Source organism: Lagenorhynchus albirostris, chromosome 5 (genome assembly GCF_949774975.1).
Source record: "Lagenorhynchus albirostris chromosome 5, mLagAlb1.1, whole genome shotgun sequence".
Classification (NCBI taxonomy): Eukaryota; Metazoa; Chordata; class Mammalia; order Artiodactyla; family Delphinidae; genus Lagenorhynchus; species Lagenorhynchus albirostris.
The window spans coordinates 104,051,024-104,073,896 of NC_083099.1; the positions used below are offsets into that span (position 1 = coordinate 104,051,024).

A 22,873-nucleotide genomic window follows, 5' to 3' on the forward strand; every position below is an offset into this window, starting at 1 on the left:
CAAAAGACCTGTATGCAGAAAACTATAAGACACTGGTGAAAGAAATTAAAGATGATACAAACAGATGGAGAGATATACCATGTTCTTGGATCAGAAGAATCAACATTGTGAAAATGACTCTACTACCCAAAGCAATCTATAGATTTAATGCAATCCCTATCAAACTACCACTGGCATTTTTCACAGAAGTAGAACAAAAAATTTCACAATTTGTATGGAAATACAAAAGACCCCGGATAGCCAAAGCATTCTTGAGAAAGGAAAAGGGAGCTGGAGGAATCAGGCTCCCTGACTTCAGTCTATACTACAAAGTTACAGTAATCAAGACAGTATGGTACCGGCACAAAAACAGAAATGTAAATCAATGGAACAGGATAGAAAGCCCAGAGATAAACCCACGCACATATGGTCACCTTATTTTTGATAAAGGAGGCAAGAATATACAATGGAGAAAAGAGAGCCTCTTCAGTAAGTGGTGCTGGGAACATTGGACAGCTACAGGTAAAATAATGACATTAGAACACTCCCTAACACCATACTCAAAAATAAACTCAAAATGGATTAAAGACCTAAATGGAAGGCCAGACACTATCAAACTCTCAGAGGAAAAGACAGGCAGAACACTCTATGACATAAATCACAGCAAGATCCTTTTTGACCCACCTCCTAGAGAAAGGGAAATAAAAACAAAAATAAACAACTGGGACTTAATGAAACTTAAAAGCTTTTGCACAGCAAAGGAAACCATAAACAAGAGAAAACGACAACCCTCAGAATGCAAGAAAATATTTGCAAATGAGGCAACTGACAAAGGATTAATTGCCAAAATTTACAAGCAGCTCATGCAGCTCAATATCAAAAAAGCAAACAGCCCAATCCAAAAATGGGCAGAAGACCTAAATAGACATTTCTCCAAAGAAGATATACAGATTACCAACAGATACATGAAAGAATGCTCAACATTATTAATCATTAGAGAAATGCAAATCAAAACTACAATGAGATATCACCTCACACCACTCAGAATGGCCATCATTAAATAATCTACAAACAAATGCTGGAGAGGCTGTGGAGAAAAGGGAACCCTCTTGCACTGTTGGTGGGAATGTAAATTGATCCAGCCACTATGCGGAATAGTATGGAGGTTCCTTAAGAAACTAAAAATAGAACTACCATATGACCCAGCAATCCCACTACTGGGCATATACCCTGAGAAAACCATAATTCAGAAAGAGACATGTTCCACAATGTTCATTGCAGCTCTATTTATAAGAGCCAGGAGATGGAAACAACCTAAGTGTCCATTGACAGATGAATGGATAAGGAAGATGTGGCACATATATACAATGGAACATTACTCAGCCATAAAAATAAACAAAATGGTGTTATTTGTAGTGAGTTGGATGGACCTAGAGTCTGTCATACAGAGTGAAGTAAGTCAGAAAGAGAAAAACAAATACTGTATCCTAACACACATATATGGAATCTAAAAAAAAAAAGAAAGAAAAAAGAAAAAGGTCATGAAGAACCTAGGAGCAGGATGGGAATAAAGATGCAGACCTACTAGAGAATGGACTTGAGGACACGGGGAGGGGGAAGGGTAAGCTGCGAGAAAGTGGCAGGTACATATATATACTACCAAATGTAAAACTGATAGCTAGTGGGAAGCAGCCGTATAGCACAGGGAGGTCAGCTCGGTGCTTTGTGACCACCTAGAGGTGTGGGATAGGGAGGGTGGGAGGGAGATGCAAGAGGGAGGAGATATGGGGATATATGTATACATATAGCTGATTCACTTTGTTATTAAGCAGAAACTAATACAGCATTGTAAAGCAATTATACTCCAATAAAGATGTTAAAAAAAAAAGGATGGAAAATGAAAGCTAACAACAGCAACAAATAGAGGAAATATCACCTATGATTGAACAGACTAGAGGTTTAATGGAACTAAAAATGATGTCCCCTCAGAAAAGAGAACTCCTGTTTGGAAGAAGGTGGACAACCAATTAATGAATAATGAATATACGTAAATTCATTAAAGACAGTTGCTCTCCCTCAAGGTACCTCTAAGTTCTAATGTTTAAGTTAGAAGAGAGACTGTTCAATTGGTGTCTGTCATATGTAAGTGTTTTAACACAGATTTAAACAAGAGAGCAAGGAAGGTTATACAATCCAATGATACCAATGTATGACAATAATGATGTTGTTCAAATACTATTACCCAGTGCTAGATACTCTGCAATGGGCTATGTATACATTCGCTGGCAATTCTAAGGGGTAGATATTGTTGCTCCCCTTTTGTGGATAAGGAAACTGGGGCTCAAATTGTTTATCCACACAGCATTTCTGGGACTCTCGAGCCAAGCACTTGTCAGTGACAAGAGCCTTTGGCTAAATGAACAATTAGATGCAAACTGAAGGTTGAGGACAAAATTGAGGAAGTTTTCTGAATCATGTTAATACTACCACAAGTTATTATATAAATTGGTGAGAAACGTAAAAACTTGAATTAATTAAAGGTTTTATAGCTATTATAAAGCTGTCAGAACGTATCTGTTTTATTTGAAAGTTATTTACATTTTTACTTACTGACATAATTTTTATTCAAATAAATTCTTTGGTCTGAAAAGTCATGGGATGCAACAGTTAAAGGCAAAGTGGGAATGGAGTGCTGTCATTTTAAATTCAGGGAACATGAATAAAATTTTTACAGATCAAGGTAAGAAGCCTGATAATCTCAGTGCAGTCATTACAGGATGAATAAATGCCTTAAGTACTAAGTGTGTAAAATTAAGGGATAAAGTTATTTTAGCATCTTCATAAGTAGTTAGATCCTTGCTTTATTATAGGTATGAAACTAGTGGAAATTGATTTTTGAAAGCCAGAAAAATAATATTCATCATAAATTCACAAAAGAGAAAAAGTATTCTCTTGGCTACTATATAACGTATTGTTATTACTTTTCATAATCTATTTATTACTATAATGGTAGTTCAGATGATTCCAGTCTTAGTGTGTTGCAACTGTATGTGACCTAACAGTCAAATGCATTCATTTAAAATTAGATAAGATATACATCTTTATGTGCAAGATATTCTTAAGAACCTAGTGGATTCCAAGATATATAATGCGAGGTATGTTCTCTCCAGAACTTACATTCCAAGAATGCATAGTTGGCATAGAAATCTCCCAATAATTATTAATCTAGTATGTATCAAATTGAAAACTTCATCAATTATACTCTGCTAGGTTGTAGGCACAATGTCCTTTAAAAAGACATGATGTAGTTCCTCCCCTCAAGAAACTTCCAGCCTGAAAACAACTGTAAAGAAATGCTTCTGAATTCATTAAAACATATGAACACCTCGTACTTCTAGAAGATGCGCAAAGACTAAGTAGGTGCTAAGAAACATCTAAGGTTTTCAATTTTCTTTAGCTCCTCTGTCAGAGCAAGCAGAATCTTTAAATCATTGTTATTGTAGGCTTGACTACTTCTTTTTTTTTTTTTTTTTTTTTTTTTTTTTTTGCGGTACACGGGCCTCTCACTGTTGTGGCCTCTCCCGTTGCGGAGCACAGGCTCCGGACGCGCAGGCTCAGCGGCCATGGCTCACGGGCCCAGCCGCTCCGCGGCATGTGGGATCTTCCCGGACCAGGGCACGAACCCGTGTCCCCTGCATCGGCAGGCGGACTCTCAACCACTGCGCCACCAGGGAAGCCCTTGACTGCTTCTTTAAAAGACTTTCTGAACAGACAGAGCCATGGGTAAAGAGTAAGAGTTGGTAGGTGAAAAAAACATAATTACAGATAACCATCAAGAAATCTAGATGTCTTCATATGTCACATCAAACACACTTTTCTATTCAGTTGCTAATGTACAAGAACAAGGAATAAAGTTAGCATTCCACAATGAACACACACAGATAAAACACAGGGCAACAGATTCTTCAGTGACATTAATAAGGTATTTGGTACATTAAGCTAAACAAAGTTTGTAGGAGGAAGGAATATTTATAGTAACTGCCTGGTATCTGCCTGAAATGTAATTAATTGACTATATAAAAAGCCATTAGCATTCTCATTTCTTCTCTCCAAACTAAATTAAAACAGATAATATAATTCATTAGCTAGGATTATATATATATATATATATATATACACACACACACACACACACACACACACACACACACATAACACAAATTTCCCTATGTATTAACGTGAAATTTCCCCACACCTCCAATCTTAAAAAGTGAAAAGTGTTATGCTGAGATGTAAGAAGGATTTCTCAAGTGAAATGAACCAAGTAAATCTTGATTGTCAATGACTGAAAGCAAATGATTAAGTCTCATAATTTTAATATTTCAATCTGGTTAAAAAGAGGTTTACTGACATCCTATAATAACAACTCAACCTGTAATTTGACCATACTCTCAACATTCAGCAAGTTTGCCCAAATCTCAGGAATATGGCCCAAATAAGGTTTAAGCCACCCACACAGTAACTTAAAAGAGATGCCATGAGAGATAACTTATTTAAAGAAAGGCCATATTTTAAAATTATATATTAGAGAAATTGCTAGAACCAAGTTGATGCATGACTTCTTACTTTCCTTACTAATGTTTATATTACCTCTTAGTTTAAGTTTGTGTGGTTACTTTTATGTGCATTTCTATCTTACCAAATTCGTTATAATAAATACTCTCTACCCTCCTGTAGGTGCTTTTTCCTGTATTTCCAGTTTACTTGGTATGCAATTCTTAAATGATGCTTTAGTTACTAATATTTCTTTCACCATTCCCTTATTTCCTCTCTCTAACCAGTCCTTGAAAGAGAGAGATGCATCATCTTCTACTCTTACTTTTCCCCATCCTCTCTAGCAAAGAAACAGAAGATCAGCAACATAAAGCATCTTATTGCAGAAAATTTTATTTTCCCGTCATTCATCTCCTCGCATACAAATACTTCCTCCCTCAACACACTTATAACTTCTTTTTAAGTTTAAACTATTGACTTAGATCTGTTTAATAATTCACTTAAAAACATATGTTCCTAAAAAAAAAAAACAAAAAAAAAACATATGTTCCTTTGGAGGCAGAGACCAAAACATTTTAAAATACACACACACACACACACACACACACATTTTTGAATTATAAACCAAATTAGTTTAGCAGTGATAATGTTCATCCTTCTCTTTCTAGTGCACTCAGAAGAATTTGGCACATAGTAGAGGCTCAATAAATGTTTAATAATTGAATAAATGGTCAAAGCACAACTTTACTACTTTTTCTCATTTCAGGAAAACTGGACTGTTGTTAAAGTTTGCATCAAATACAAGAGAAGTATAATGACATGGTTAAAATTCTGGTCCTGTATAAAGATAACTTTGGTTTTATTTATAGTTCTGAAATTGATGGATGAGTTTTTTGACTACAGAATATTTTTAACAATATATTTTTCCTATCAAACAGAGGTTGTCTCATTTTCATCATTTAGTTCACTGAACTTTAACTATCCCAAATACCCATGTAGAGTGAAATAAATAATTCAGAATATTTCATTACTAAACTCAGAAAATGACCTATTTAAGAAATTTAGATCCTTTATAAGGCCTCCCTATGGAACAAGCTCAGAACGCAAAACTTTAATGGGACTTCTACACATTATGAGACTTTTGAGATAATGATTTAATAAACAAATTATAAACTGCACCTTCTGGAATGCATAAGCTGGGTAAGTTAGTTAGCCCTTTCTCCCTACCCCAAAAGTTGCTAAGCACAATAGTGATGAGTCCAAAACTCTCAATGCAGAGACTTCTCGTTATTAATAAACAATTTCCACTATTAATTTTGAAATACTCAAAATTAATCTCTCCTTCCCCTACCTTGCCAAGGCAGTTTGTACCCGGTAGAAGATTTATTGGTCTGTCTTGCAATAAAATTATTCATTTATTTATCTGTCTTTCATACTAGATTGTGAGCTCTTAGAAGGGAGATACGCTGACTTATTCATCTGTTTCTCTGGTGTCTGGTACATTATTACATAGAACTTACAGATGGTTACAGATATTGAATTAAATTTGGTAGACTTTTTGGCATATCTAAGATGTTTGTCAATCCACATATCCAAATTTTGTTAGACATCACCTGGGCTAAGCTTAGTCTTCCCATGACATTTTGGCTAGTAATTCTTTCTTAAAAACCTAGAAACAGAAAGATGTCATAAATAAACTGAAACAGATGAACTTTATATTGACAGATTCTTGGTTAACTTTGTGCTGATTCTCTATGGTCCTACTCATCCTTCAATACACAGTACTCTAACTCCAGTAGAATCTATGTACCTATGGGATTTCCTGGTCTCTGCCACCACTGGACTGAATCACAGGGAAGAAGTGTGGGTTGAGGTTACATCTGCAACCTTTAGAATCAGACTGCCTGGTTTCAGATTGCAACTTCAGCACTCACCAAGGGACCTAAGGCAAGATATTTAACCTATCAAAGCTTTTCTTCTCATTTTAAAAATGGAGATAATAATAAGGATGTACTTATAGGTTAATTTGAAGGATAAATGAGATAAATCATGGACATAACTTAGCAAATCAGCACAGTGTCTGGCATCCAATAAGTGCTTAATGAATATTTTTAAAAACCTCTGAATTCTTACTATACTTCTCAGAATGAAGTAGATGCTCCTTGAATATTTGTTGAAACAAAGTGAATGAGTCTTGTTTTCCTCTGCTTTAGGTAACTGTAAGCCTATGGTTGCTGATCATTGTGTTATAAAATTATCCTGAGGTGTTTAAAATCTGGCTCTATGTGTATGTCAAGGTATTGTTCCATCCTTTTGTAAAACGAAACAAAACAAAACAAAAATGAACTCATGAAATACAGGAAATCTATTTAGTTATCTTTTTCACCTGTATCTTTTCTAAGTATTACCATTCCTTTTGTGTGCCTGAATTGAAGTACTGCTGATAAAACAATGACTTGTGAGAGTCATAAGCTATTCTGACTAGTCCACAAGCTTATTAAAAACCAACTAAATTTTTAAAATTAAAAAAGGAAAGCATAACAAACACCATCACTACCACTGACAACAACAGCAAAATTACAAGCCTCAAGCCACGATGGCTTACTCTATTACAGATACCAGGCCAGAATTAATTGGTTGAGTATTGGATTTTTAAGACATAGTAGACTATGCACTAAACTGACCTATTAAAAGAAATATTTGTTAAAATAAAGTTGGTTTAGACTAGGTACTACATGTAAATCAGCAAGAAATAGAATACCTTGTCACATCGTCTAATAATCTGAGTACACAAAGGTTTTCTTTACTTATTACAAAAAGAGAGGAAGCCAAAATTCACCTGGCAACATCAGCAAATGTCAAGATATAACCATAAGAACAAGCTGCACCTTTAAGTTACATCACTGAAAAGTCAGTCCCAATCATATCCCATTTCATGTGCTATCTCTAATTCTACTATAATTATTTTTATTGGTTTATCTTCAAGATTTTTTCTTAGAATAAAAAATTCTATGCTATTTACGCATACGTATCTCTTATTCTGCAACCAGTATTTTTAAATGTTGAAAAAGTCTGTGATAATATAGCATCACTATATCAAGGAGGTGCTATTGATGTCCTTCAATATAATAAACTATAAGACTCAAGGATGTAAAAATTTGACATAAATATTATCTCCAGGAGTAATTTTAACATAGGGTACCACTGAGTAGAATAATAGTTACTTTAAAGAAGTGGTTCAGTAAATTAAAATGAGGTTAAAAATAGAAGCAATTATGAATCTATTGTGAACTTTCTGAAAACAACTTAATGTGACTCTTTTTTTAAATTCTTCTACTAGTTATTTTGTCCTCAAGACAGCATGTAATATAGGCTAATTATATGTATGTTTTATTTATTTTTATTAACATTTTTATGATTCTATTTACTTGCTGATACTTATTTTTCTATTTCTTGTAACTTTGAATGAAATATAAAGTATCATATAAAATTATTTAAAACCCAAACATCCAAACAATGCTTAGGTTTCTTGCTCAATGGAATATTTTATGAGATAGCTCAACATATATTGATATATATTGTTGAGACAGGGACACACTATTCCTTTCTTGGTGTGGACATCAGAGACTGCATCAGTAGAAACCAAACTGGAGGGAATGGACAATTTTTCATCTTCCTGATCTAGGCCTTTATTATTTTATTTAAAATAAATCACACAAATATATCACAAACAATACCATAGTGATAAAATGTAATTCAAAGTGGAATATAAAGGCTATTGAGACTTCTCTCCACTCATGAATATACATAAGCAAGTAGTAGCTAGTATGTTGTTCCAATTTTAAAATTTTCAAAGCCATACTTAGTAAGAGTATCATGATGGCTCTTGTCAAGGATCTAAATAACACAGAGAAATATCAGACTAGAGTGTACCATTTGCTGTCATTAAAAAGAAATTCTATAAACTACCTATAGTCAAAAGCAAAATGCTATATTCTGTTCAGATTCTTAGAAAGGTCAATTTATGTATAACGTAGATTCATTTCTTCCACATGAACTTGAGTCCTACTGAATGGCCACAAGTAGAATATCAAACTCAATTCTTTTGACAGAGTTTAACAGCAAACAAAGGTATTAACACAGACTAGATTTCAAGGACTAGTTACTTAAGTTCTCCTGTGTATTTATACATTTAAAAATTTAATAATAATTTCACTGTGTCCTTAAACACAAAACCTTGCCTAATGCTAAACAACAAATTTGGGGATTAAGTGGAACTTATCATCTGATATAATCTTCTATGGAAAAGATTATCTTTAATTGATTTTACTTCAAGTGCAAAGAGATTTTTAATAAAAATCAACTTGATAACACAGTTCAGGTTCTCTGATTCTATATAAAGGATCAAATATGCATTCCCACCTAAGATGTGGTATATATATATGTATATATATATATACACATATATATATATCCTCCTGAGCAGCCAAAAGGGCCAAATCATGAATCAAAATTTAAAAATTTTTACATTACTCCTCTATACGTTAAACACTGAAGGACCAAACCTGGATTTTTAAATAAAATAATTTTTATTAAACACTAATGCTTTGTAAGTAAACCCGTATTTTAAGCACAGGTGTCACTGAAGAAAATACTATATTTTATAGCAATGAATTACCTATTGCTATGAGAGTGATGAGCACAAATGTAAATAGTCAATGCAGGATCTAATTCTGTTAGACTCAGATTAGCTGAGTGCCAATGATATTTCTTCCCTCTACATAAAAGAGACAGAGACTTTTTTTCTTTCAGTTCATCTAGTGGGGTGTAGGCCAGCACCACATAATCAAACATGCTAATATTTCTACATCAAATTATGAATCATCACATCAAGTGGGATGGATAAATTTAGTCTATAAATAGACTCTGTTCAGTTTGAGGCATGTTTTGCTGCCAAGTGAGTTCAGGTTGGGTTCATTTCTTTCAATTACTCTACCATAAATTCACAGGTAAGAAATACCACTGCAGGGAAAATAGAGAAGACTCTTACCTTGGCACATAAAACCTCTTTCTTCATAGCCAGCATTGCATGAGCACTTGCCAATGGGTACAAGCCATTCACCTTCTGTACTACAGTACATCCTGGGAGGATCTTCTTCCTTAGAATTGTTAACACAAGAACCTCTAACTTCCACCAGGGATTGGGAATCCATGGGTACTGTGTCTGGAAACATAGCCAGATTCTTCACTGTAAACGGACACTTTTTGAAGTACACTCTCACAGACACTAAGGCAACACAAGCACCAACGTCTTGAAAAGCCAAATAAAATCCCTTTTTGTTGACAGGACCTACTTCTCTAACCTCGGTGTTGAGTTTAAGAATACGGTCCCCAAGATCCATTTGTGTGAAACTTTCATCAGCTGCAATGGTGTCAATCTTTGTAAACTGATGTTCTCGGAATTTGACCCCATGATCATCATCAGACTCCATGTAGTATAGGTTGAAAGTCTCCTTGCAAGTTCCCAAAACCAATGGAATACTATTGCAGTCCCGGAGAGTGAACTTGAGCTCCACGTAGATCTTCTGAGCTGAGTTCCTGGGGACCCAGTTTGTCCTCAGCCAATTATTTTGACTATGATCCATGACATTGCACACCTGGTAAGTCCTGATGGGTGTGTAATGTTCATCAACACCGCTGATCTCTTCCCACTTGAAGAATCAAAGAAGAAAAAAAGAGAGGCAGAATTAATGAGTTAAGCGTGATGAATAATAGTGCACATAAGATGAGGGTGTCAATGGAATCACAAGAAATACAAAATAAATGAGCAGAAACTGCTTAAAAAAGTTTCAAGACTTTTTAGAACAGTGAAGCAGTGCTGTCTTCGATCCTTAGACAGGTTTTGAGAAGTTTTTAAGTTAGCAACACATTGTCTGTGTTACTTATGATTCTACAACTATCATACCATCTGTTTCTATTACTCCTGTGTCTACGCTTTCTTTATACCATGCCCAGGTTAGCCTATATTGCTACCAGGAAAATACATATTTTTCCATGTCATACTAGAGTTCTAATCTTCTATGGCTCCCCATTACCTATGCAATAACTTCACACTCTTTAGTTTGGTATTTGTGTTTTTCCAAAAACTGGTCCCAACCTACATTTAATTTTTTCTAAAAGTTTGAATTGAGATTAGTGAATTATGTGTTCCACTTATGCACATACTATGTTCTTGTCAATGTGAACATTTTTTACTCTTTTCAAAAGAAATATTGGATCTTCTTTTTTTTATGCTATAAAAAAAAGAGAGCACTGGTCTGTGCTCTTTTCTCCTTGATGTTTCCCATAACCCTGCCATGCTTAATGAACATTTTTTACTGTTTTCAAAAGAAATATTGGATCTTCTTTTTTTTATGCTATAAAAAAAAGAGAGCACTGGTCTGTGCTCTTTTCTCCTTGATGTTTCCCATAACCCTGCCATGCTTAAGAAACTTTCTGCTTTATATAATATTTATTAAATACCTTTTTTATAAATTTAATTCATGATACATGCTTAGATTAGTTTAATTTTGTTTCATATGCATTTGTTAGATTTTAGACCTCTTCATATCCTCTATAATATGCAGCACACAACTTCACCTTTTGGGAGATGCATAAAAATTATTTTTTTCTTTTAATATATGTAGGAATAACTCAAGAAAATAATAAATATAAAGTTCTTAGAGAATATATTTTAATTTTGTAAATAAATAAATAAATGAAATCCTTCTGAAGCCCATTAGAAATGGGTTCCTAAATTTTTCTCCATTAAGAGAGTTACTTATTTTCATAAGGAGTAAGTTTTAAATACTTTTAAACTAAATCAATGGTATTTAAAGTGTATTAACATCTTTTCTGTTTATTAAAAACACATAGGAATGTCAATCTACAACTTCTAGTCACAAAATGAGATAAAATGTTATTTTTTTTAAATTGATGGTAACCAAAAGCAAAGAAATATGGCATTTATTTGGCCTTTGAACCTCATTAGAGGAGAAAATAATTATTTACATTAGGGTGTTTGAATATCAAAAGCAATTAGTGGACCCCACCAGTGTGAGAAACACAGTTTTAGAACTCCTTATTCCCCTTAGCTCTCCTACCAATCTAAGAGCAAAACAAAAGCAAATAATTAAACAGCACTTATTTTAATAACTTTGATCATTCAGGGTCTGGAATATGAGAGGCACTCATTTTCTGGAGCAAAATTGGCTAGTCTTCATTGTCACGCCCAAGATCAAACAAAGGAACAAATTTTGATTATTTTAGAAAACTCTAGCTCTAACATACAAGATATATCTATATCTTAATATAAGAAAATACTCATACTGTATTTTTAATAATAACCAATATATCATTTTCAAACATCCACTCTATAAATGTATTATACGGAGAGCTTTAAAGAAGAAAAGTATACATGAGATTCTCAGTTCTGAGGATTTTACACTTAGGTGCCTATAATAATAAAGTCACATTCAAAACATAATTAATGTATAACTTTAATATCAGAAAAAATTAAACAGAGTGAACTGAGTTGGAGCTCTGAAAAACTGTGATGTTAAAAAGTTAGTATTATGTTGTATCTTCTCTATTCCCATTACATTGGTTCTACAATGGCATTGTAAAGCACAGAGCTAACAAAATCTTCAGAGAATAAATGTTTTCTGTGGGCATTTTATAGAACATTAAATCATGGACATAATTATTTAAAAATTAACCAACTGATTTAAAAATTTTTAGTTCAAGATTTCCTTATCAGAATAGATATGAGATTGTACTTCGACTGATGAATCATTTGCAAGTTTCTCCTGCTATGGACAGCATTTTACTAGACATCAAACAGAAATCACACTATGTAAAGATTTTCATAATTCAATGTAAAATATCATTTTAATTATGGAGATCTCACTGTATTTAACATTTTCCTCTCAACGATAATTGGCAAGCTATCACAAGTCCTTGAATGCAGAGGTACAAATTGCAAGAAGATAATGCAAACAGCACCAGCATGCTTTGCACATGAAAAGGTTGCAGAGAGCAACTGTCACTTCATTAATTTGTCATGAAGACCATATTGCCTGTAAGCGATGGTGGCTTGCCATCTCAGACCACTTGCAAAAAACAGCAGACTCTAGCATTTGCTGAGGACTAGACAGTGGAAATAAAATTCCTAAATGAGCATTTTTGCAACAGCAATGCAACAACAGGAATCATTAATTAAAGTTGCTGTTGTAATGCTTACATTTTATAAATTTAAAGAATACTCATATTTACCCTATCTTCCTATTCCAAGAACTAATGGATATGTTCATAAATTATTAGAGATAACATACTGTCATAGTCATTACCCCAAGGCCAACGTGGACAATGAAAATGGGCAACAAAGAATTGGTGACATATAGAATTGGGAGGTACAAGGCATCTATCTCTTCATTTTTCTAATCCTTAAAAAAAATCTGGGAAGGCGGAAGATGGCGGAAGAGTAAGACGCGGAGATCACCTTCCTCCCCACAGATACACCAGAAATACATCTACACGTGGAACAACTCCTACAGAACACCTACTGAAGGCTGGCAGAAGACCTCAGACCTCCCAAAAGGCAAGAAACTCCCCACGTACCTGGGTAGGGCAAAAGAAAAAACAGAGACAAAAGAATAGGGACGGCACCTGCACCAGTGGGAGGGAGCTGTGAAGGAGGAAAAGTTTCCACACTCTAGGAAGCCCCTTCGTGGGCGGAGACTGCGGGAGGCGGAGGGGGGAGCTTCGAAGCTGCGGAGGAGTGCACAGCAACGGGTGCGGAGGGCAAAGCGGGGAGATTCCCGCACAGAGGATCGGTGCCAACTGGCACTCACCAGCCCGAGAGGCTTGTCTGCTCACCCGCCGGGGCGGGCGGGGCTGCGAGCTGAGGCCGGAGCGCAGGGAGAGGACTGGGGTTGGCGGCTTGAACATAGCCTGAAGGGGTTAGTGCACCACAGCTAGCCGAGAGGGAGTCCGGGGAAAAGCCTGCACCTGCAGAAGAGGCAGGAGACTTTTCCTTCCCTCTTTGTTTCCTGGGGCGTGAGGAGAGGGGTTTAAGAACGCTGCTTAAAGGAACTCCAGAGACGGGCGCGAGCCGCGGCTAAAAGCGCGAACCCCAGAGACGGGCGTGAGCCGCGGCTGAAAGCGCGGACCCCAGAGACGGGCGCGAGCCGCGGCTGAAAGCGCGGAATCCAGAGACGGGCGCGAGCCGCGGCTGAAAGCGCGGAATCCAGAGACGGGCGCGAGCCGCGGCTGAAAGCGCGGAATCCAGAGACGGGCGCAAGCCGCGGCTAAAAGCGCGGACCCCAGAGGCGGGCGGGAGACGTTAAGGCTGCTGCTGCCGCCACCGAGGGGCCTGTGTGCGAGCACAGGTCACTCTCCACACCCCTCTTCCGCGGAGCCTGTGCAGCCCGCCACTGCCGGGTTCCCGGGACCCAGGGACAACTTCCCCGGGAGAGCGCACAGCGCGCCTCAGGCTGGTGCAAAGTCACGCCGGCCTTTGCCACCGCAGGCCCGCCCCGCACTCTGTGCCCCTCCGTCCCGCCGGCCTGAGTGCGCCAGAGGCCCCAATCAGCGGCTCTTTTAACCCCATCCTGTCTGAGCAAAAAACAGACGCCCTCCAGCGATCTACACGCAGTGGCAGGGCCAAATCCAAAGCTTAGCCCTGGGAGCTGTGAGAACAAAGAAGAGAAAGGGAAATCTCTCCCAGCAGCCTCAGAAGCAGCGGATTAAAGCTCCACAATCAACTTGATGTACCCTGCATCTGTGGAATACCTGAATAGACAACCAATCATCCCAAATTAAGGAAGTGGACTTTAGGAGCAAGATCTATGATTTTTTCCCCTTTCCTCTTTTTGTGAATGTGTATGTGTATGCTTCTGTGTGAGATCTTGTCTGTATAGTCTTGCTTCCACCATTTGTCCTAGGGTTCTATCCGTCCATGTTTTTTTTTTTAATTTTTTTTCTTAATAATTAATTTTAATAACCTTATTATACTTTACCTTCGTTCTTTCTTTCTTTCTTTCCGTCCTTCCTTCCCTCCTTTAGACAACGAATCATCCCAAATTGAGGAGGTGGTCTCTGACAGCAAGATTTAGGATTTTTCCCCATTTACCTCTTTTAGTGAGGGTGTATGTGTATGCTTCTGTGTAAGATTTTGTCTGTATAGCTTTGCTTCCAACATTTGTCCTAAGGTTCTTTCCGTCCCTTTTTTTTTTCTAAATAAGAATTTTTTAATTCAATAACTTTATTATACTTTATTTTATTTTTACTGTATCTTCTTTCTTTCTGTCTTTTTTCCTTCTTTCCCTCCTTCCTTCCTTCCTCCCTCCCTCCCTCCTTTCTTTCCTTCTTGCCTTCTTTCCTTCTTTGCTTCTTTCTTTCTTTCTTCCTTCCTTCCTACCCTCCTTTCCTTCTTTCTTTCCTCATACTTCTACTAATTCCCTCTACTTTTTCTCCCTTTCATCCTGAGCCTGTGGATGAAAAGCTTTTGGTGCTCCAGCCAGGAGGCAGGGCTCTGCCTCTGAGGTAGGACAGCCAACTTCAGGACACTGATCAACAAGAGACCTCCCAGCTCCACATAATATCAAACGGCGAAAATCTCCCAGAGACCTCCATCTTAACACCAGCACCCAGCTTCACTCAACGACCAGCAAGCCACAGTGCTGGAAAACCTATGCCAAACAACTAGCAAAACAGGAACACAACCCCACCCATTAGCAGAGAGGCTGCCTAAAATCATAATAAGGCCACAGACACCCCCAAACACACCACCAGACGTGAACCTGCCCACTAGAGAGACAAGATCCAGCCTCATCCACCACAACACAGGCACTAGTCCCCTCCACCAGGAAGCTTACACAACCCACTGAACCAACCTTAGCCACTGGAGACAGACATCAAAAACAGGAGGAACTACAAACCTGCAGCCTGCAAAAGGAGACCCCAAACACAGTAAGATAAGCAAAATGAGAAGACAGAAAAACACACAGCAGATAAAGGAGCAAGATAAAAATGCACCAGACCTAACAAATGAAGAGGAAATAGGCAGTCTACCTGAAAGAGAATTCAGAATAATGATAGTAAGGTTGATCCGAAATCTTGGAGATAGAATGGACAATAGATTGGACAAAATGCAAGAATCAGTTAACAAGGACCTAGAAGAACTAAAGATGAAACAAGCAACGATGAACAACACAATAAATGAAATTAAAAGTACTCTAGATGGGATCAATAGCAGAATAACTGAGGCAGAAGAACGGATAAGTGACCTGGAAGACAAAATAGTGGAAATAACTACTGCAGAGCAGAATAAAGAAAAAAGAATGAAAAGAACTGAGGACAGTCTCAGAGACCTCTGGGACAACATTAAACACATCAACATTCGAATTATAGGGGTTCCAGAAGAAGAAGAGAAAAAGAAAGGGACTGAGAAAATATTTGAAGAGATTATAGTTGAAAACTTCCCTAATATGGGAAAGGAAATAGTTAATCAAGTCCAGGAAGCAGAGAGAGTCCCATACAAGATAAATACAAGGAGAAATACGCCAAGACACATATTAATCAAACTCTCAAAAATTAAATACAAAGAAAGCATATTAAAAGCAGCAAGGGAAAAACAACAAATAACACATAAGGGAATCCCCATAAGGTTAACAGCTGATCTCTCAGCAGAAACCCTACAAGCCAGAAGGGAGTGGCAGGACATACTGAAAGTGATGAAGGAGAAAAACATGCAGCCAAGACTACTCTACCCAGCAAGGATCTCATTCAGATTTGATGGAGAAATTAAAACCTTTACAGACAAGCAAAAGCTGAGAGAGTTCAGCACCACCAAACCAGCTTTACAACAAATGCTAAAGGATCTTCTCTAGGCAAGAAACACAAGAGAAGGAAAAGACCTATAATAACGAACCCAAAACAATTTAGAAAATGGGAATAGGAACATACATATCGATAATTACCTTAAATGTAAATGGACTAAATGCCCCCACCAAAAGACACAAATTAGCTGAATGGATACAAAAACAAGACCCTTATATATGCTGTCTACAAGAGACCCACTTCAGACCTAGAGACACATACAGACTGAAAGTAAGGGGATGGAAAAAGATATTCCATGCAAATGGAAGCCAAAAGAAAGCTGGAGTAGCAATTCTCATATCAGACAAAATAGACTTTAAAATAAGGACTATTACAAGAGACAAAGAAGGACACTACATAATGATCAAGGGATCGATCCAAGAAGAAGATATAACAATTGTAAATATTTATGCACCCAACATAGGAGCACCTCAATACATAAGGCAAATACTAACAGCCATAAAAGGGGAAATCGACAGTAACACATTCATAGTAGGGGACTTAAACACCCCACTTTCACCCATGGACAGATCATCCAAAATGAAAATAAATAAGGAAACACAAGCTTTAAATGATACATTAAACAAGATGGACTTAATTGATATTTATAGGACACTCCATCCAAAAACAACAGAATACACATTTTTCTCCAGTGCTCATGGAACATTCTCCAGGATAGATCATATCTTAGGTCACAAATCAAGCCTTGGTAAATTTAAGAAAATTGAAATTGTATCAAGTATCTTTTCTGACCACAACGCCATGAGACTAGATATCAATTACAGGAAAAGATCTGTAAAAAATACAAACACATGGAGGCTAAACAATACACTACTTAATAATGAAGAGATCACTGAAGAAATCAAAGAGGAAATCAAAAAATACCTAGAAACAAATGACAATGGAGACACAACGACCCAAAACCTGTGGGATGCAGCAAAAGCAGTTCTAAGGGGGAAGTTTATAGCAATACAAGCCCACCTTAAGAAGCAGGAAACATCTCGAATAAACAACCTAACCTTGCACCTCAAGCAATTAGAGAAAGAAGAACAAAAAAACCCCAAAGCTAGCAGAAGGAAAGAAATCTTAAAAATCAGATCAGAAATAAATGAAAAAGAAATGAAGGAAACAATAGCAAAGATCAATAAAACTAAAAGCTGGTTCTTTGAGAAGATAAACAAAATAGATAAACCACTAGCCAGACTCATCAAGAAAAAAAGGGAGAAGACTCAAATCAATAGAATTAGAAATGAAAAAGGAGAGATAACAACTGACACTGCAGAGATAAAAGAGATCATGAGAGATTACTACAAGCAACTCTATGCCAATAAAATGGACAATCTGGAAGAAATGGACAAATTCTTAGAAATGCACAACCTGCCAAGACTGAATCAGGAAGAAATAGAAAATATGAACAGACCAATCACAAGCACTGAAATTGAAACTGTGATCAAAAATCTTCCAACAAAGAAAAGCCCAGGACCAGATGGCTTCACAGGCGAATTCTATCAAACATTTAGAGAAGAGCTAACACCTATCCTTCTCAAACTCTTCCAAAATATAGCAGAGGGAGGACCACTCCCTAACTCCTTCTATGAGGCCACCATCACCTTGATACCAAAACCAGACAAGGATGTCACAAAGAAAGAAAACTACAGGCCAATATCACTGATGAACATAGATGCAAATATCCTCAACAAAATACTAGCAAACAGAATCCAACAGCACATTAAAAGGATCATACACCATGATCAAGTGGGGTTTATTCCAGGAATGCAAGGATTCTTCAATATACGCAAATCTATCAATGTGATAAACCATATTAACAAATTGAAGGAGAAAAACCATACGATCATCTCAATAGATGCAGAGAAAGCTTTTGACAAAATTCAACACCCATTTATGATAAAAACCCTGCAGAAAGTAGGCATAGAGGGAACTTTCCTCAACATAATAAAGGCCATATATGACAAGCCCACAGCAAACATCATCCTCAATGGTGAAAAACTGAAAGCATTTCCACTAAGATCAGGAACAAGACAAGGTTGCCCACTCTCACCACTCTTATTCAACATAGTTTTGGAAGTTTTAGCCACAGCAATCAGAGAAGAAAAGGAAATAAAAGGAATCCAAATCGGAAAAGAAGAAGTAAAGCTGTCACTGTTTGCAGATGACATGATCCTATACATAGAGAACCCTAAAGATGCTACCAGAAAACTACTAGAGCTAATCAATGAATTTGGTAAAGTGGCAGGATACAAAATTAATGCACAGAAATCTCTGGCATTCCTATATACTAATGATGAAAAATCTGAAAGTGAAATCAAGAAAACACTCCCATTTACCATTGCAACAAAAAGAATAAAATATCTAGGAATAAACCTACCTAAGGAGACAAAAGACCTGTATGCAGAAAATCATAAGACACTGATGAAAGAAATTAAAGATGATATAAATAGATGGAGAGATATACCATGTTCTTGGATTGGAAGAATCAACATTGTGAAAATGACTCTACTACCCAAAGCAATCTATAGATTCAATGCAATCCCTATCAAACTACCACTGGCATTTTTCACAGAACTAGAACAAAAAATTTCACAATTTGTATGGAAACACAAAAGACCCCGAATAGCCAAAGCAATCTTGAGAACGAAAGAAGGAACTGGAGGAATCAGGCTCCCTGACTTCAGACTATACTACAAAGCTACAGTCATCAAGGCGGTATGGTACTGGCACAAAAACAGAAAGATAGATCAATGGAACAGGATAGAAAGCCCAGAGATAAACCCATGCACATATGGACACCTTATCTTTGATAAAGGTGGCAGTAATGTACAATGGAGAAAGGACAGCCTCTTCAATAAGTGGTGCTGGGAAAACTGGACAGGTACATGTAAAAGTATGAGATTAGATCACTCCCTAACACCATACACAAAAATAAGCTCAAAATGGATTAAAGACCTAAATGTAAGGCCAGAAACTATCAAACTCTTAGAGGAAAACATAGGCAGAACACTCTATGACATAAATCAAAGCAAGATCCTTTCTGACCCACCTCCTAGAGTAATGGAAATAAAAACAAAAATAAACAAATGGGACCTAATGAAACTTCAAAGCTTTTGCACAGCAAAGGAAACCATAAACAAGACCAAAAGACAACCCTCAGAATGGGAGAAAATATTTGCAAATGAAGCAACTGACAAAGGATTAATCTCCAAAATTTACAAGCAGCTCATGCAGCTCAATAACAAGAAAACAAACAACCCAATCCAAAAATGGGCAGAAGACCTAAATAGACATTTCTCCAAAGAAGATATACAGACTGCCAACAAACACATGAAAGAATGCTCAACATCATTAATCATTAGAGAAATGCAAATCAAAACTACAATGAGATATCATCTCACACCAGTCAGAATGGCCATCATCAAAAAATCTAGAAACAATAAATGCTGGAGAGGGTGTGGAGAAAAGGGAACACTCTTGCACTGCTGGTGGGAATGTGAATTGGTTCAGCCACTATGGAGAACAGTATGGAGGTTCCTTAAAAAACTACAAATAGAACTACCATATGACCCAGCAATCCCACTACTGGGCATATACCCTGAGAAAACCATAATTCAAAAAGAGTCATGTACCAAAATGTTCATTGCAGCTCTATTTACAATAGCCCGGAGATGGAAACAACCTAAGTGCCCGTCATCGGATGAATGGATAAAGAAGATGTGGCACATATATACAATGGAATATTACTCAGCCATAAAAAGAAACGAAATTGAGCTATTTGTAATGAGGTGGATAGACCTAGAGTCTGTCATACAGAGTGAAGTAAGTCAGAAAGAAAAAGACAAATACCGTATGCTAACACATATATATGGAATTTAAGAAAAAAATGTCATGAAGAACCTAGGGGTAAAGCAGGAATAAAGACGCAGACCTCTTAGAGAACGGACTTGAGGTTATGGGGAGGGGGAAGGGTGAGCTGTGACAGGGCGAGAGAGAGTCATGGGCATATACACACTAACAAACGCAGTAAGGTAGATAGCTAGTGGGAAGCAGCCGCATGGCACAGGGATATTGGCTCGGTGCTTTGTGACAGCCTGGAGGGGTGGGATGGGGAGGGTGGGAGGGAGGGAGACGCAACAGGGAAGACATATGGGAACATATGTTTATGTATGACTGATTCACTTTGTTATAAAGAAGAAACTAACACACCATTGTAAAGCAATTATACCCCAATAAAGATGTTAAAAAAAAAATCTGTTCAAGGGGTGTGCAGCAGTAACATTGTCTTCAGCAGAAGGGGACACAGAACTAGTAAGAACTCAAATTCTAAAGCTCAAATTCCCCAAAATCAATAATTCTGGTATTTAGCGTGGTTCCCAGATTCTTACTATAAGCTTTTATCATTAGACCACAGAGACCAGAGCTGAATTTCTTGCTTTGTTGGTTTTTTTTTTCTTTTTCCAGATCATACAACACTAAGAAAACCACATGTCCAGTTCTCTTTTCCCTAGAAGGGTCATTCTGAAATCTATTCCCTGTAGCATAAGCACAGTGAGCCTCCTTATCATCAAAATACAGTGTAAGGTGTAAAGGAGAATCAATTTATATTTACTAGATAGAACAGTTCCTCGTCACTGAGTCAAACATGTATTTTGAGGGAAAACATATTTTTAACAATTAACTGGCATTTAACCTAAAAACTCTCATTTTGATAAACCTCAATTATAGTAATTAAAGATTTATACTCATTGTTGATATTAATTACTCTTAGATACATTTTTAGCTACTTGCCAATAGGGATTAAGGAGGAAAATGTGTACATTTTCTTTAAGAGAGGGAGAACCTGCATTACATTTAGTGCATTGGCTAACATAAAAAAATACTAAGGAAGTGAGAAAAATAACTTCATGATTTACCTTATAAGGTCTAAACCAGTTTCTTAGAAATTTTCAGATGATACTAAAAAAAATGATAACCAATATTCTTATGTTTGCAATATTACATTTGTAATTCAGTGGTTAATAAGAAGCACATAGTTCTGCACTTTACAAAGTGCTAATGATGACTAATCTTGTGCTCAGTAATTATAAGTGATATTAAATTGGTTCATGTTATTCCTTCTCCACTCGTGTTTTTACTCCTATGTTTCTTTCTCTTTGTACACATCATAGCTATTTCGAAATGCAGTGTTCATCTTAGAAATATTTGGACATTTACCATGCATCAGAATTTTAAGCATGGCAATGCATAATCACTTACAGGAAGGATGTTACTGTCAAGTGTCAGGCACAGATATATCTACAAAAATCATTATATTTCCATTTATTCATAAATAGTTTTTCTTAGCCCATAAGTCTCAAAAGTACACACACACACACACACACACACACACACACACACACACACACATTTGTAATAGTATCACGTTAAAAGGTAGAGTAAAATAAAACTGTCGAGACAAATGAAAAATAGAATTTTGGGGTTTGGGGAGTTTTGTTGCAGTTGATGATGATTTGGGGTCAAATCAGAGGAATACATTTGTAACCAGAGGATTGAGGAGAGAGAAGATGGGAATTTGATATTGAAAATCTAGCATCAGTAACAAGAGGCAGGCCAGAGTCTAAAGACAAAAAGGCGTAGAAGGTACATGCCTCAGATGGTATGTCCAGTAATCTTAATAATAATGACTACTATCCATTCTCCCACCCATCTTTAACTCATAAGTATTTAGCATAAATGTGATAATGGTATTAGAAGTGTCTAGTGGAAAATAGAGAGGACAATGTTCTAGTTTGGGTAAAGTATACTGAAAAGAGCTGGAAAACTAGGAAACTAGTGAAAGGACCAGAGCTTATTATTGAGGAAAGCCAACACAGGGTTTCGGAGAGGGAGAGAAAGAGTTAGGACCAGGAAAATGTATGATCTCTGTTCAGATATTAGGTACATTCTAGTACATTCTGTAGTTAGAACAAGACACAGGCTATTCAAGGAAGTGTCTTCTGAAAGCTTGAGCATGTGGGGGTCCTTGGGACCCCATCAGCCCCTACCTTGGATTCTCTGTCTTTACCCAGCACCTCATACTCACAAAGCTTCCATGTTCAGTCTTAGTACTTCTCAGTTCCTAAAACCCCTAGACGGAGACAAGAACTAGGGCATCCTCAGCTTCACCATTTCTAGGGCTTTAATTTTAGTTATGCTCCTGCCAGCTGGGATTGATTTAGTGGTACTGTATTGAGATCTCAGGGCTGTTGCCACATCTTTGCTCCTGTGGACAAATATCCCATATTTCTGAGTACAGTCTGTCTAATTTCCTTACCTCAAAGGTTCTTATTTTTGGCTAAGCATTAGCCAGAGAGCTTTTTTAAAATACTGCTTCATAGGTGCCTATTCAAGCTATTTTTACACTGCCTAG

General features: G+C 36.9%; 1 protein-coding gene across 2 annotated transcripts in view; it reads right to left on the minus strand.

Annotated features, from left to right (window-relative positions):
• The window catches only part of EPHA3 (EPH receptor A3), a 370,038-nt gene that overhangs the window by 258,429 nt on the left and 88,736 nt on the right, over positions 1–22,873 (minus strand). For both annotated transcript variants that reach the window (XM_060149389.1, XM_060149388.1), the window contains exon 3: positions 9,584–10,244. In XM_060149389.1, coding sequence (XP_060005372.1) covers positions 9,584–10,244 — 661 coding nt within the window. The remainder of the gene's footprint in view (positions 1–9,583; positions 10,245–22,873) is intronic.